The sequence below is a fragment of the Hesperophylax consimilis genome, chromosome 11 (assembly GCF_061612785.1).
Source record: "Hesperophylax consimilis isolate HC1 chromosome 11, BYU_Hcon_1.0, whole genome shotgun sequence".
Classification (NCBI taxonomy): Eukaryota; Metazoa; Arthropoda; class Insecta; order Trichoptera; family Limnephilidae; genus Hesperophylax; species Hesperophylax consimilis.
Genome location: NC_142846.1, coordinates 37969020 through 37983764, shown reverse-complemented (window position 1 = coordinate 37983764; position 14745 = coordinate 37969020). Strand labels below are relative to the sequence as shown.

The following is a 14745-nucleotide window of genomic DNA, read 5'->3' as shown; positions in this document are numbered from 1 at the left end:
AAAATCTACGATGTCTTTAAGTTAAAAACTCTGTGAATAGGATTAAATAATTTTATTACACGAAGTTTATGGAGGTCAGAATTATTTTCGAACACTGTCGACGCGAGATGCTAGCTCATGTAAGTTGAGCTTTGAAACGCAAAAAACCTCGTTGTCCTTGAACATCGGGAAACTTTCGCTTCCAGTGCCTACCGCAGTAGTTCTGCCCGCTGAAGAGTGAAGTCGCTAGAAACACAGAAAATAGGGAATTAGTATTTTTTTAAATGGCAATTAATGAGTCACAATAATAAAAATGGCAGCGGCTGTCGCTACAGCCGATGTGTTGGTTTTAAAAAATACTCAAATTATAGTTAATGTGGACGAGGCCCTGTCAGATATATTGGTTGTTTCATATTTTAATGAAAATAAAAGATTTCAAGGGGTTTTGCTGGATTCCACGAAGAGGTAATTTTCCACTAATTTCTTGAGTTTTACACGGATGTTTCTCGTGCGAGTAATGTGATTTTATTTATTTAGATTTCCTCAAACCAGTCTTACCGGTATTGGATATTTTCAGAAATCTGCCCTTTGGAGTTTCATCTCTTCACCCCGCATTTTTGATTTCCCAAAAGTGCCCAAATGGAAGTGACGACAAATTGTACTCAGCTGGCCAAAGGTTCGCATACGAGGATCCCGACTATGTGCCCAGACCCCTCACCAAGCCCAAGCAGCAGCAGCAGAGGACTAAAATGACAGTGCGCCTTAGACCGAGGAAAGTCCTTTGTTCCAAGTGCAAAGGAATCTGTAATGAAAACTCGGAAAATGTTGCCCAAACAGGCAAAACCAAAGTGTCTGAACAGCAGAATCTTTCGTCTAAAGAAAAAAAAGTGTATTTGTCGGCAGATTCAACCAGCAGAGGTGTCGGAGAAGAAGAGAGTAGAACTTTGATAATGGGGCACTCCCTGATTCCAAAAATCTCTCGGTTACATCCAAACGAAATAACTGACGCATTAAACGGTAATATCTATGCGAGAAATGAAATCTGGTTAAGACAAAGTGACGATAAAAGTGAGACAAATTTCGAAATAGAGTTTGATAGTAAAACTAAACAGTCCGATGCAAGTAGAGATGGCAATGTCGCCGATCTGTTTGGCAAAAGTGATATTCTTTATAGTTCTAGTGAAGGTAATAGTGAAAATAGATTAATAGAAGACAATCTCTCAGAGGGTGAGCGGAAAGTTAAAGTCAAAAGCTCTTCTAAGAACGAGGAGAGTAACGGCCCCAAAAAGAAACGTTGCGAGACTTTTATTACTCCCGATCAGGATGAGTCATCTAGTGGCTTATTCGCCAGTGCCAGAACTCTGAAGATATCGTATGGCGAAGGAGAGGAAACGGTGTTGAAGCTGCCGGCCATGATCGGGGAGTACGACACAATGGATGCCGACAGTAAGGCGGCAAAGCGAGCCTTGAAGAAAGCCAAGAAGCAGGCGCGGAGACACACCTCCCCCGCCCCTTCGCCGCCGCATGACTCCCCTTTCAATATCTTCAAGAAACACAAACACAAGGTAAAGCAATATCTACAGAATACTTATATAAATCATTATTGGCAATCTTCCATGTCGCTCGATGGTAAGGTTGATTGGCACAGAAAGGATTCACAGGACAGCATGGAACTTTGGGAACATTCCCAAACCATGAAAGAGGAGTGCTTGAGGAAAAGGTTGTCAATCAGTCTGGAGAGATTGTGGTGAAGGTGGCTTCAGGGGGCCGGGTTTGCTTCAACCATCTCCTTTGGACACCTCCAAGGTATGACTTAGTAAATTCTCTTGCGGTGTATTTCCTACGTAGTATGAATCACCAATGGCATAATCAATTCAACTGTTCTCTGCTGCATGGAAGATGATAGACAGACACAATAATATAATGAAAGAATTGGTTTTCTTTTCTTATTAATACTTACATTCATGTATGTAAATCATATTGTCCATCTCAAAGGATGTTTTCACATTTCTCAGTTTGAACAACAATACCTGCTGGTTATCCTCAGTGTTGACAATCCTACTAACTCCATTTGCTGTATATTTAATCAAAACCAGCACCGTATTCTCAGTGATGAGACAACCCTAAATATGAAGATATGCAGTAATAAAAAATTTCTTTCAGGTTCGCTTCAATAAAAAAAAGAGAGGCCTCAATAAAGAGGACGACAGACTGGCAGCCCTGGAAGCTGTGGCCACGGACCCCCTCGCCACCGATATTACGGATACTCTCTCTCCCACCATTACACCCTTGTCTCCCCCGCCCATCGATGTTCTGTCCTAACAGTACGCTTGGCCCTAATTACCATTATCACACTAGATATGAATACATTAGGATTTATTCTGTTTGATGTATCAACTTGGCAGAAAGCATTTTGAAATCTAATCTACCAATTTTGCATATAAGATGTTCTCTGTGGTCGTCTGAAATAAGCTGTACTCTCTTTTCTATTTAACTTTGTTTTTCTAGGCACCTAAATGCAAAAAAGACTCTTCAATTATACCTAGAATTCTTAATTTATTGGTAAAGATAATTATGAATTTCTTCATATTTATTGGGAATCTAATTATTTTTCCTTAAACTCTTCAACGCTGGCCGTTTCGACATAATCTATGCCATCCAGCACGCTTTTACGCAATGTTTTAGTGAAACTTCGTGGATCACATGTGCAAAATTGGGACCACTGACGGACCACATATATGACAGTCGCATAGATCAGGTTAAGAGTAATGTTTTCTGCCACCCTCCGATTGTAATTAATCTAATTTTATTATTGCAAAATGTTTCTTCTACCATTCTTGATGTTTTATTGTGGAATGTTATGTCATGTCGTCTTGTGATTATTCTGAGAACTGATTTGCGTGATCAACTCAATATGATACTGTGCCACACATAACCTTTCCTGAGATCACACGGAGATAATTTCTAAACTCAGAATGGCCATGAATATGTTAACCCATATTGCTGGTGTAAAATAATCATCTTAAGTTCCTGAGAGCTTTATTGAGCTCTGAAAAGAATGATTATATGTAATGCTAATATGCGCATTGTAAAGACCACCAGAACTGAAAGTGCTAAGCGATGACTCATCGTAGCTCTGTTCTCTAATTTAAACTTATTCTGACCATCATCCATTTCATCCCAACTGATTTCTAAAAATGTTCATGAAAATTAACCCCTCAAGCCTCTGGCTTATTCTGTCAGATGGTCAGATTATTTCCGCTTTGCAATAAAATCTAAATATTTCTGAACGCATTCAAAAACCAAAAACTGTTTTTGAAAAGTGACGAAATACGCTTTCATATTTTATTATCAGAAATAAACATAAATTTTGAAATTTAAATGTTTTAATGAATTTTTTTTAAATAGCTCACCTTGCGTTTACTGTAGTAAAGTTACTGATAACTAAAAACGAAAAGTATTTCAAGTGAAAATGCCACCTCAGTTTTTTGTCATTTCATGTAAAAATAATGAATAAAAATTCAGAAAGTTTCATAAAAAAAATTCTAATTGCGTTCGCAAACTTTAGTTTCGGAGAGGTGTACATTTAAATTTTTCTGTGGTTAATTTTTAGATTTGAATATAAAGCGTGGTGTTTTCTTTTTCTAACACCGTTTAGATCATATTTCTCACTATGGCAGTAAGGGAGATATCGATTTATATGAAACAAATGAGTTGTTCCCAAAAGTAAACATATTAGCTTGAGGGGTTATTACACTAACATTTTTAACTGAAACATAATATATTCATTTATGTTGAAGTATTGGTGGTATTGAACTCCTATTCTTGTCCATGGTAAAAGTGTTTGCTAAAATAAAATACCCTAAATATGAAAGGGTTACACATTCCTGATTCTCGCTTGTTTTTCATATTTTATGAGAAAGTTGCAACCATAGAGTGGAAATATTTTTGAAAAAATTTTGCGTGTGAAAAACATTTAAATGAACATTTATTATGTATTTGTTATTATTATTAGATTGTATGCTCCTGGGCATATAAATATTTTTTCATTAAAACAAGTTTTTGGTGACTGTACTCACTCTACTGTCACGTAAGAAATAATATTGATAAGAATTTAAAATCATTTCTGTGTTGTTGAATTCTATCCAATGACATTACAAACTATAGACACGTTATAAAGGTCTCAAAGGTGACCAGCGAAAGAGACGGTGATCGCCGTATAATGCTATTTATAACCAAATTGCATAAAAACACTAGTAAAATCCAAGGAATTCATTTGTAAATGAAAGCAAATTACTAATGTAAATAATTAATTTATTTCGGTAGTTTGCTGAAGATTTTAAGCGACTTTAGAGAAAGTTATAGCAAACATACATAGGAAGGAAAATCTACTGTGAGTAGGACGGCTCATACAGCGTTCCGTATTTGTCTTAGTGCAAGCAAGTACGCTTCAATCACACCCGTGATGTAGAATGTGGTATTCGACCCAACTTTTAAGTATATAAATGCTGTATATGTTTCGTTCATGCACACATATTCTTTGCATGTCTGTCTTTGTTACACATTCGTGACCAATGTTTGAATTAAGAATTTACTGGGAACGTAAGTGTTTGTTGCTTGCTACATTATGTGTTATTTTCCGAGATCATAATGTGTCTATAAGTTTGTAATATAATTGATTCTATCGGTCAATATTATTGAAAATGTTCAATTATTTTCAATGTCCAATTAACTTGTATTTTTGTGATACACTTTCAAATAGCATTTAGATTTTATAAATGAATGTATTTGGTAGATATGTGAAAACTTTTTGTTTGATTCTTTAATATTTTCATTCTCTTTCCTGAAGTTAATAATTGAAATTCACACCTAAAAATTAAAACAGCCTTTGTAAAAAAATTACACGTAAACTAAAATTGGAGACTGTTTGGTAGATAATGATGGAACTATATTTAAATTTACATATTATAAGGGTCGATTAATGTTTCTTTCAAAAAAAATTTTCATATAGTTGAATATCTTCTATACTGTCGATGAGGGTTACTTTAGCCCTGGCGGGTAACAAATAGATAAAAAGTTTGAACTTTAAACCTTAAGGCATAGCACTACCTACGTAGTAATGCAAAATCATGTGTTTTTGGTTTGAAAATTTGATCGCTTAGAAATATTTTAGAAACTTTAATTAAATACTGCGACTAGAACACGTCGTGACCTTTGAAATAATTGAGCATTTTTTGATAAATCTTTTTAGGAGCCCAGAAGAAATATCAGGCCTTTAAAAACTGCTTTAGAGTTCAAAATCTCCTACTTACGAACCCATTTTCGGCTAAGGTTTTATTATATAACGGGAACTTATACCTTATCGCCATTTACATAAGGAGTGTTATTGTTAGCGGCCTGATTTCAAATGTTACACGACGTAGTGCATCACTTTAATTAACTCTTAAAAAGTTACCCGCCGTCGACGGTAGATCACTTAATTTTGTCTTGTTCGGTGTCCCCTTGTTTGCCATTAAAATTTGATGATTTCAAAAACAAAATCCTAGTTTGTATATTGATTAAATTTATCCTGTTGACTGTGATGATGTCAGTGACCTTGGAAAAAATAACATGCCTAAAAATCGTAGATAATTTTTTTTTATTTTTTATAGTGAATACCTCACAAGAGTCCCAACTGCTCCCATCTGGAGCCAGTGAGGCTATGGCATCCCCAATTGGGGGATGTTGTGAGGCTGAAGGTAAGTGGGGAAGGGAAAGAGGAAGGTGGGGAAGTACCTGGCTATTCAGATCTAGTCACTAAACACGGCTAAAGCCATTTGGAGCAACGTTTCAATTCTGAATGGTGGTCTTACACCAGGGCGATACTGGTAGTATCTTCCACTCTTTCAGAGTCACCGGAGAAGCTTCATATATTAAACAAAAAGTATTTTCTAAAGCAATATTTAGCGCAAGCGATTCTGAATTTATTCTTCATACAGTTCCTTTGTACATAAAATTTAAAATCGTTAAAAAAAAATTCATCCATTTTAGTATGGAGGACATTGGTCTCCCATCCACAGTCGACAGGTTAATAGTCTGTTCTTTAAATTACACGATGCCTTTCTGCTAAACCAGAGTAACTCGGAATTCATAGAACTATCCTGCATAGCAAAATTTTATCTAGTATGTGTCATATTCTACCACTGAGTCACAAGTCAAAGTAAACCAAGCTATAATTTATGGCCGTTGCTAAGTAAACGAGGGGGACTTTTTTGGTAAATTAATCATCTTTGTGAATAATGTTTCTTTTAAATTGCATATTTTTTAATTACAAAATAATAGATGACAAAACTTTCAAGAAAAAAAAACTTATTTTCTCCTGCACAGTATTTGATTTGATTACTTCTCTGATGGTTTTAAATAATGTATTTGATAAACTTGTCGTATTCCGCTTCACGCTTAGTACGCAAAAAAATTATAAATAGCACTTGGCTTCAAGTTAATACAAGAAACAACTATTTATGTCGGGGAAATCAAAGTTAAGTTTGGAGGTTAGGAAATATTAAAATAACCGAAACAAACAATTTAAAAATCTGTTTTGTGCATGTTTACACCCCCCACTTAAATAGTTGTCTCCGTTAAATATTTAAATTGAAATCAAGTGTTGATTTGAGCAGAGCATGCAATGAAATTCGACAACTTTACTTTATATTTTCCACAATATGCTGAATTCAATATGTACATGTAAATCAGAATAAAGAGATTCTTGATTGTGTATTGGTGTACTGTATCGTAGGAGTACTGCGTGGTAAGAGGGGACTGCGGGTGGGTATTCTAAAATGGCTCGAACCAGTTTGACCCCTGCTTATCTATGTGCACAAATACATTAAAATGTTTAATTATTGAAGACAATATTAGCGATTCTTAAATGACAAATTGAAACAGAAAAATCAGAAAAGAATACATTCGCCTCTAGGACTTGACCCCAGGACCCTCGCTTTGGCGGGGCTCTGCTCTACCAAATTAAATATTACAATCTGAGGTTTGACTTAAAGTTATTTGAAAAACAAACATTCAAATGTGCTTTCTTTAACATGATTTGCTTGTACATTTGCTTAGTTAAGAGTCTAAAGATTTCAAGGTTGGAAATGGGGAATGTTACCCAACATTATTAATTGAGTTAAGTGAAATTTAAAATCAATCATAATTAACTTCTTACGAAACTTCTTTAGTTTCCCACGCCTTGTCATATACATTTATTAAGAAATTTAGTTGACATTGATTTAGAAAACTGACGAATTATTATTGAATTGCCACATCAAAAGCAAAAGATTTTTATGTGAAATTAGTCAGCTTGGTTTGTAATCTTTTTTATTGTACAAGATTGACAAACGTCATGGACATCTTAATTGATAGACTAACTAGCCCGTCAGGGAAAGGGGAACAAATCAAGTTGTGCGGAGCGCAGAGGGGGTGTGACCATCTCCCTTTCTATAATTTGTCAATAAATGAATCTGACAGTATACAGGCAAATCACCATTTAACCTTTTTACAATGGCATGCAAATTACAGGCTGTGTAAAAAATGTTAAAAGTTTAGACTTGTTTCCAAACAGAATATTTCGTTACACTATTCAGTTAGACACTTTTACAAATTTGTTATAATTTACCCACCTCGCTCGTTTACCTTACCTCTTTAGCTTCGCTATTCAACCCAATTTGAAGGCGGTTTAATTAAAAACAGTTTTTACGAACATTCCTTTACTTTACGTCCCACAATGGACTGCCCTGCAAACCGTTGCCTTACTCTTGTCGTTATCTGGTTATTTCAATGTGCGCTTTTTGGCATTCAACGTGCGACTGATGTTGTAGATTATTCAAAGTTTTCTCAAATCCTCCTGGTACCAAAAATATGGTCAGGTAGTTTGCCACCAGCTGGTCGAAATGATACCCGGATTTCATGTCAGGACAAATCTATTCATTTGGATGTCTACAACAAAAGTAGACATTTTATTGAAACAGAAAAATTAGTGTCTAGCATATTTGAAAACTACTTTGGAATTATTTTGTTACAAAATGATTGAATGTACACAATTTTGACTATCTATGTGCAAGACGTATAAAAACATTTCCATCCAAAAATCTTCACAAAAATTTCATTACAAAATAACTTCTCTCTTTTTCAAAAAACACTTACTATACTCTTGTTTCTAGTGTGATTAAATGATTAAACTCAATTCTATTTTTCTCTAATAATAATAATTAACTCGGATCAATGTGATATGTACTATATTCATCTATTATTTTTGAAATATAAATGCCCTCATGTTTTTTTTTTCTTGCCATTGAATTAATTGTAAGTGTTGATAGTGTTATCAAAATTAGCCTCTAACTAAATATCATTATGTTTTAGATGACATTGTTTCAATAAATGCTGTATGGATGTAACTGAGAGATATCTCATATTTCTATATCAACCTTCAAATAAATGTTATCTCCATTATTGACAGCACTTTGGATACAAATTATCATTGCATCGATTCTTTTTGTACATATTGATTGCGTTGGTCAAGACCACTTACTTTTCGCTTTTCTCCGATAGACATGACGAGCTATTTCGGCTATTTGACATGTACCAAATTAATCAGTTTTCAACATCGATCGTAAGAAACGACAAAATTTTTCAAACAAATCTAGATCGCACGTATGTATGGGCGTGCGCACACACGAATCTTAAGTTCAGTGTGCGAGCTTCAATACTATTTCAACGATCGGGAATACATATATTCATACGTATATGGACTGCTCAATTTCGTTTGATGTATTAAGTGCGACCGGCCTAAAGCTTAGCTAAGAGTTAATGTTTATTGTAGTATTCTAAAATTCCAATTTAATTTTAACATCCAGATGATGTAATTCCTATTTAATTTTGGAAAATTTTATATTAAATTTCTTCACATTATTTGTTCTCCAGTTTTAACATTATTAAAAACAAAACAAAAAACTGTTTTAAAATAATAAGAATTGCAGGTTGCCCAAATTAGAGTTGATCCAAACAACACACTGGATTGTGCATATTGGTGTGTACGCACACAGTTGCGACAGTGATGGTGATATCCGTGCGAAGCATTACTGAGAAACAGTCTTTTGTTGTGCTTATGCCGCTTACTTATTGGTTTCAGTGAAAAAGGGGACAACAAATATGTACATTGTTTGAATTTTTAAATTTGAAAAGTTTTATTTCACTGAAGTTTAATTTTCTGAAGTACAATAGCAAGATTGAAGCAAGCTGTATGCAGGAAATGCATCTGTGTGAGTACTATGTTTGTGTCAACTCTGGCTGCTGTATCTATATTAAAAGTACTTATTTATTAATATGCGGGTTTTCAAATATTAAAATATATCTTGTTTTTTTTTAATAAATATTTTTTAATTGGTTTTGAATTGCATACATCATGCCTCAGTTAATTTTGCAGATGGTGGCATCGCTAATACAAAAAAATTTGTACATTTAAAAAATTTGTTTATTTTTTAGTTCCTCTTTTTGCCACCCACAAAGTTACCTGTGTCAAGCTGTGTAACCTTTGGACATTTATGTTATAGCTGCATCGTCAAAGGTTACACACATTCAAAATTATAGTTTTTTATAAGAGTTATTAATTTAATAAGAAATATTTCACAGAAGCGGTGTTTATTTTTTTATGAGTTACCAAACTTTTTAGGATACTTTATGTTACTAAGCTTTTTGAAGATGACAAATTATTCTGTTTAATATTATGGTATATTTTCGGGCATTTTTGTAATTGTTTATATGAACAATGAACAAAATTTTATTTCTAATATTACATTGTACATTATACTATCAAGCATTCCACTTTTTCCGTATTTTTGCAAATAAAGTTATTTTATTTTATTTATATATTATAAATAAGTTCGGATTCATTTATTCAATTCGGGTAATTTCAGATCGCTTTGAGATTTTCAATAAAACTATTCATGATAAGGGGCTGAAGATAAAATATCTCCATGTTAAAAGAAGAACTTATTTTATGATAGCTTGTCGATCTTTCTTTTTTATAGCTTTTTGGCGTCTAGCTTTGGGCATGGGCCTTACTCAAATGTCTCCAATTCTTCCTCTTCCCTAACCAAGTACGCCATCTGAATTCCAACAGCTATCCATTAATTGTGGAATGCATCCAGCGTAGTAGTGGTGGTGGGTCCACCGGGATCGACCCAATCATTGTGACCTCATTATGAACCTCCAATGATCGATCGGGTCACTTTTCAAAATGGATTCAATCATTTGCGATGATGAGGTGTCAGCTCAGTCAGCACCTGTGATGGGTGTTGTGGCAAGCGACATAGATGTATACATTTTGTAGACCAACAGAGAAATAGTGGATACCTGAAATAGCCTGTCAATTACGGTGACAGTCCATTCTTCTAATTTATTCATTAGTCTTTCCCTCTCGCAAGGACACAAATACCTAGCACCGAGCTTTCTTGGATGTGTTATTATCATTGTTGTCACAAAGCTCTTTGCGCTCCGAAGTAAGTACTAGTATAGTTCGAGCAAAAACAAAAGACCTCTTCCTAGAGCTGTCCGGAATGAAGCGTAGAATAAATAAGAAATGCGATGTGGGCGTGTTTGGTGATCCAAAAGTCTGGCCTTACAGAACTGTGTTTCATCATCATTATGAAATTCAAATGGGATGGCGATATTCAATTTCAGGCAAGTGCAAGAAAGACAGAGCGCTTGCTAAATGGGCCAGAAACAAAAGGTATCAGTGGCGATGTTGGTTTCCAATCAAATCTACATGGAAGGCATTTAATTATTTTTATTTATATAACGGAGACGGTTTACACAGTTCCGAAGGCCATGGGCAAATTGTGCTGTCTGCCATTTTACCCCATCCTTTCACGGTAACCTGATCCCTTTGATAAAGTTCACCAGGGTTGTCATTGAATATGTCTCCTGGTTCCAAAATGTGTCTTCTCAGGTAATTGAGCCTTTTTCCCACCAGGGCGGGATATTGCCACCGTAGGTGAATTGGAGTCTCTTTCTTCACATTTCCTGCATCTATTAGTGTTTTCCACTCCCAACAGATGCATTGTCTTCTAAGGTAGCAGTGTCCCATTGTCTCGCCTGTTCCCTCAGTGAGTTTTTGTTCATATTGAGTAGTTGCCTAGAAAGCATTTCTAGTATTTATTATCTGTTCAGGGGGTGTGAGAGTCCAGCAGGGCATGGTAAGCCACTAACGAACTTCTAATAAATCATGCCCTTTCTGCACATTGCAATAGATGTGTGTCTGCACACCTTTACCTTGCGGTCAACTAAAAGTATGCATTTATTAAATTCACACAGTTCGCAGGTGTTGAGATTTCTCCTAATTTATTTGTTTATAACAATCTAATGATAAATAATTGCTGCTCCTTTTTGTATGTTTAGCACTTAACTTTCTGATTTATTTCATTTGAATTATTTTATAAATGTTCCTACTTTAATAAGTTATTGATTGTGAAAGGACGAAAATAAAAATAACTTCTCTTAAATATAATCATAGCTTAAAGTAAACGTAGATCTACGCTAATTTAATTATTTCACTTAAATACACTTTTTGCGAGTTATGCTTTAATACAAGACGAATTGTTTGTTTGCTCCCGTACATACGCAATATGAATATGTACATATATAGTTTTGTCCGTATAAAAACACAATTCTTCCGAGAAAGGCATTCAAAGGCAATGTTGGATTGGATTTCTGACACAGTGTATTTTCATAAAATAATTAAATGAACAAGTAGATTAAAATGTATATTACATTTACCCTTAAATCATAAATATTTTAAAGAATTCTATTATTTCTCAGTAATGCACAAAGCAATGAGAAATGGTGTGAAAATATTTTACGATTCTGATATAACAATGTCAATACGTAATTTATTGCGTATTTCTTCAATTTATTGTAAAAAATACTTTGTGGCACCATAAAAACGGTGGTAAAACTAAGTATTTAATTTTTATTCATATGAAACTTGCACACACGAAGTACGTTACGTTGTAATGTTTTCACTTAGTTCTTATAAATGAGGGAACTCATTTTGATACAAAAGAATTTGTAAATAATAATTGAGTAAGTGGTGTATATACTGCCTGTGTTCATTGATCGGTTTTAAATGTAATCATTTACAGGACTTAATCTAGTTGTGTCTAATTATAAGGGTGATTCATAATATGTTGATAAAATAAAATAAAAATATTTTACTGAATATAATACATTTTTTAAATTACATCGCAGTAGAGACCAACTGCTCTCTGCCATCTGGAGCCAGTGAGACTATGGAATCCCCAATTGGGGTATGTTGTGAGGCTGAAGGTAATGGTGAGTCGAGGAAGGTTGGGAAATATCCGGCTATTCAGATTTGGTCACCAAACATGGCTAAAGCCATTTCAAGCAATGTTTACATTTTGAATAGCAGTCTTTCACTAGGGACATTCTGTATTTACCACTCCGGAACGTGCTGCAAATACATTATGTACGTATATATTGATTTTTTGTGAAATAATGTAAATTAATTAACCACTTAGGCCTCTGGCATATTGACCATTAAGACGCTATCAGAAGGTCGAAGGATTATTAATCACAGGTGTTCAGGGACGTACTTGACTTACTTTAACCAGTGATTCTAGACATCATCTGGAAAAAATCTTTTTTTTTTTGTTTTCTACAATTCATAGAATAAGTAGGAATTGGACAGCTAGGGTCGACGTGTGGGCTTGGGTGGTTACTCAGCTGAGTGACCAGTGTCAACATGTGGTATAATTAGGGTCGACGTGTGGGCTCGGGCGGTTACTCAGCTGAGTGACCAGTGTCAACATGTGGTATAATTAGGGTCGACGTGTGGGCTCGGGCGGTTACTCAGCTGAGTGACCAGTGTCAACATGTGGTATAATTAGGGTCGATGTGTGGGCTCGGGCGGTTACTCGGCTGAGTGACCAGTGTCAACATGTGGTATAATTAGGGTCGATGTGTGGGCTCGGGCGGTTACTCAGCTGAGTGACCAGTGTCAACATGTGGTATAATTAGGGTCGACGTGTGGGCTCGGGCGGTTACTCAGCTGAGTGACCAGTGTCAACATGTGGTATAATTAGGGTCGACGTGTGGGCTCGGGCGGTTACTCAGCTGAGTGACCAGTGTCAACATGTGGTATAATTAGGGTCGACGTGTGGGCTCGGGCGGTTACTCGGCTGAGTGACCAGTGTCAACATGTGGTATAATTAGGGTCGATGTGTGGGCTCGGGCGGTTACTCAGCTGAGTGACCAGTGTCAACATGTGGTATAATTAGGGTCGACGTGTGGGCTCGGGCGGTTACTCAGCTGAGTGACCAGTGTCAACATGTGGTATAATTAGGGTCGATGTGTGGGCTCGGGCGGTTACTCAGCTGAGTGACCAGTGTCAACATGTGGTATAATTAGGGTCGATGTGTGGGCTCGGGCGGTTACTCAGCTGAGTGACCAGTGTCAACATGTGGTATAATTAGGGTCGACGTGTGGGCTCGGGCGGTTACTCGGCTGAGTGACCAGTGTCAACATGTGGTATAATTAGGGTCGATGTGTGGGCTCGGGCGGTTACTCAGCTGAGTGACCAGTGTCAACATGTGGTATAATTAGGGTCGATGTGTGGGCTCGGGCGGTTACTCAGCTGAGTGACCAGTGTCAACATGTGGTATAATTAGGGTCGATGTGTGGGCTCGGGCGGTTACTCAGCTGAGTGACCAGTGTCAACATGTGGTATAATTAGGGTCGACGTGTGGGCTCGGGCGGTTACTCGGCTGAGTGACCAGTGTCAACATGTGGTATAATTAGGGTCGATGTGTGGGCTCGGGCGGTTACTCAGCTGAGTGACCAGTGTCAACATGTGGTATAATTAGGGTCGATGTGTGGGCTCGGGCGGTTACTCAGCTGAGTGACCAGTGTCAACATGTGGTATAATTAGGGTCGATGTGTGGGCTCGGGCGGTTACTCAGCTGAGTGACCAGTGTCAACATGTGGTATAATTAGGGTCGACGTGTGGGCTCGGGCGGTTACTCGGCTGAGTGACCAGTGTCAACATGTGGTATAATTAGGGTCGATGTGTGGGCTCGGGCGGTTACTCAGCTGAGTGACCAGTGTCAACATGTGGTATAATTAGGGTCGATGTGTGGGCTCGGGCGGTTACTCAGCTGAGTGACCAGTGTCAACATGTGGTATAATTAGGGTCGACGTGTGGGCTCGGGCGGTTACTCGGCTGAGTGACCAGTGTCAACATGTGGTATAATTAGGGTCGACGTGTGGGCTCGCGCAGTTACTCAGCTGAGTGACCAGTGTCAACATGTGGTATAATTAGGGTCGGCGTGTGGGCTCGGGCGGTTACTCAGCTGAGTGACCAGTGTCAACATGTGGTATAATTAAAAAAAAATTTCATTTCACCGGAGACCAAAATTTCATTTGCATTTTTTACTCCAAATAATATTAAGAATCTCTGGTTAAAGGAAGTCAAGTACGTCCTCAACACTCTATATATATATAAAATTATCAACGACCGTCAATACGGATTCCGGCGGAACCGCTCGTGCGGTGATCTTCTCGCGTATGTGACGCATGTTTGGGGGCGGTGCCTGGAACGTCACGGTGAGACCCAAACGGTCGCACTAGACATATCCAAGGCCTTTGACCGGGTCTGGCACCGAGGACTTGTCAACAAATTGCATTCTTACGGACTTCCCGCATCCCTGTGTACGTGGATTG

General features: G+C 36.9%; 1 protein-coding gene across 1 annotated transcript; it reads left to right on the top strand.

The window, feature by feature from the left end:
* The first annotated feature begins 292 nt into the window (after positions 1–292).
* Positions 293–4124, top strand: LOC149420120 (uncharacterized). The gene is made up of 3 exons (XM_089637174.1): positions 293–444; positions 557–1544; positions 2143–4124. Exons 1-3 carry the CDS (start codon positions 293–295, stop codon positions 2299–2301), a joined length of 1299 nt encoding a protein of 432 aa, XP_089493300.1. The 3' UTR covers positions 2302–4124.
* Positions 4125–14745: the final 10621 nt, after the last annotated feature.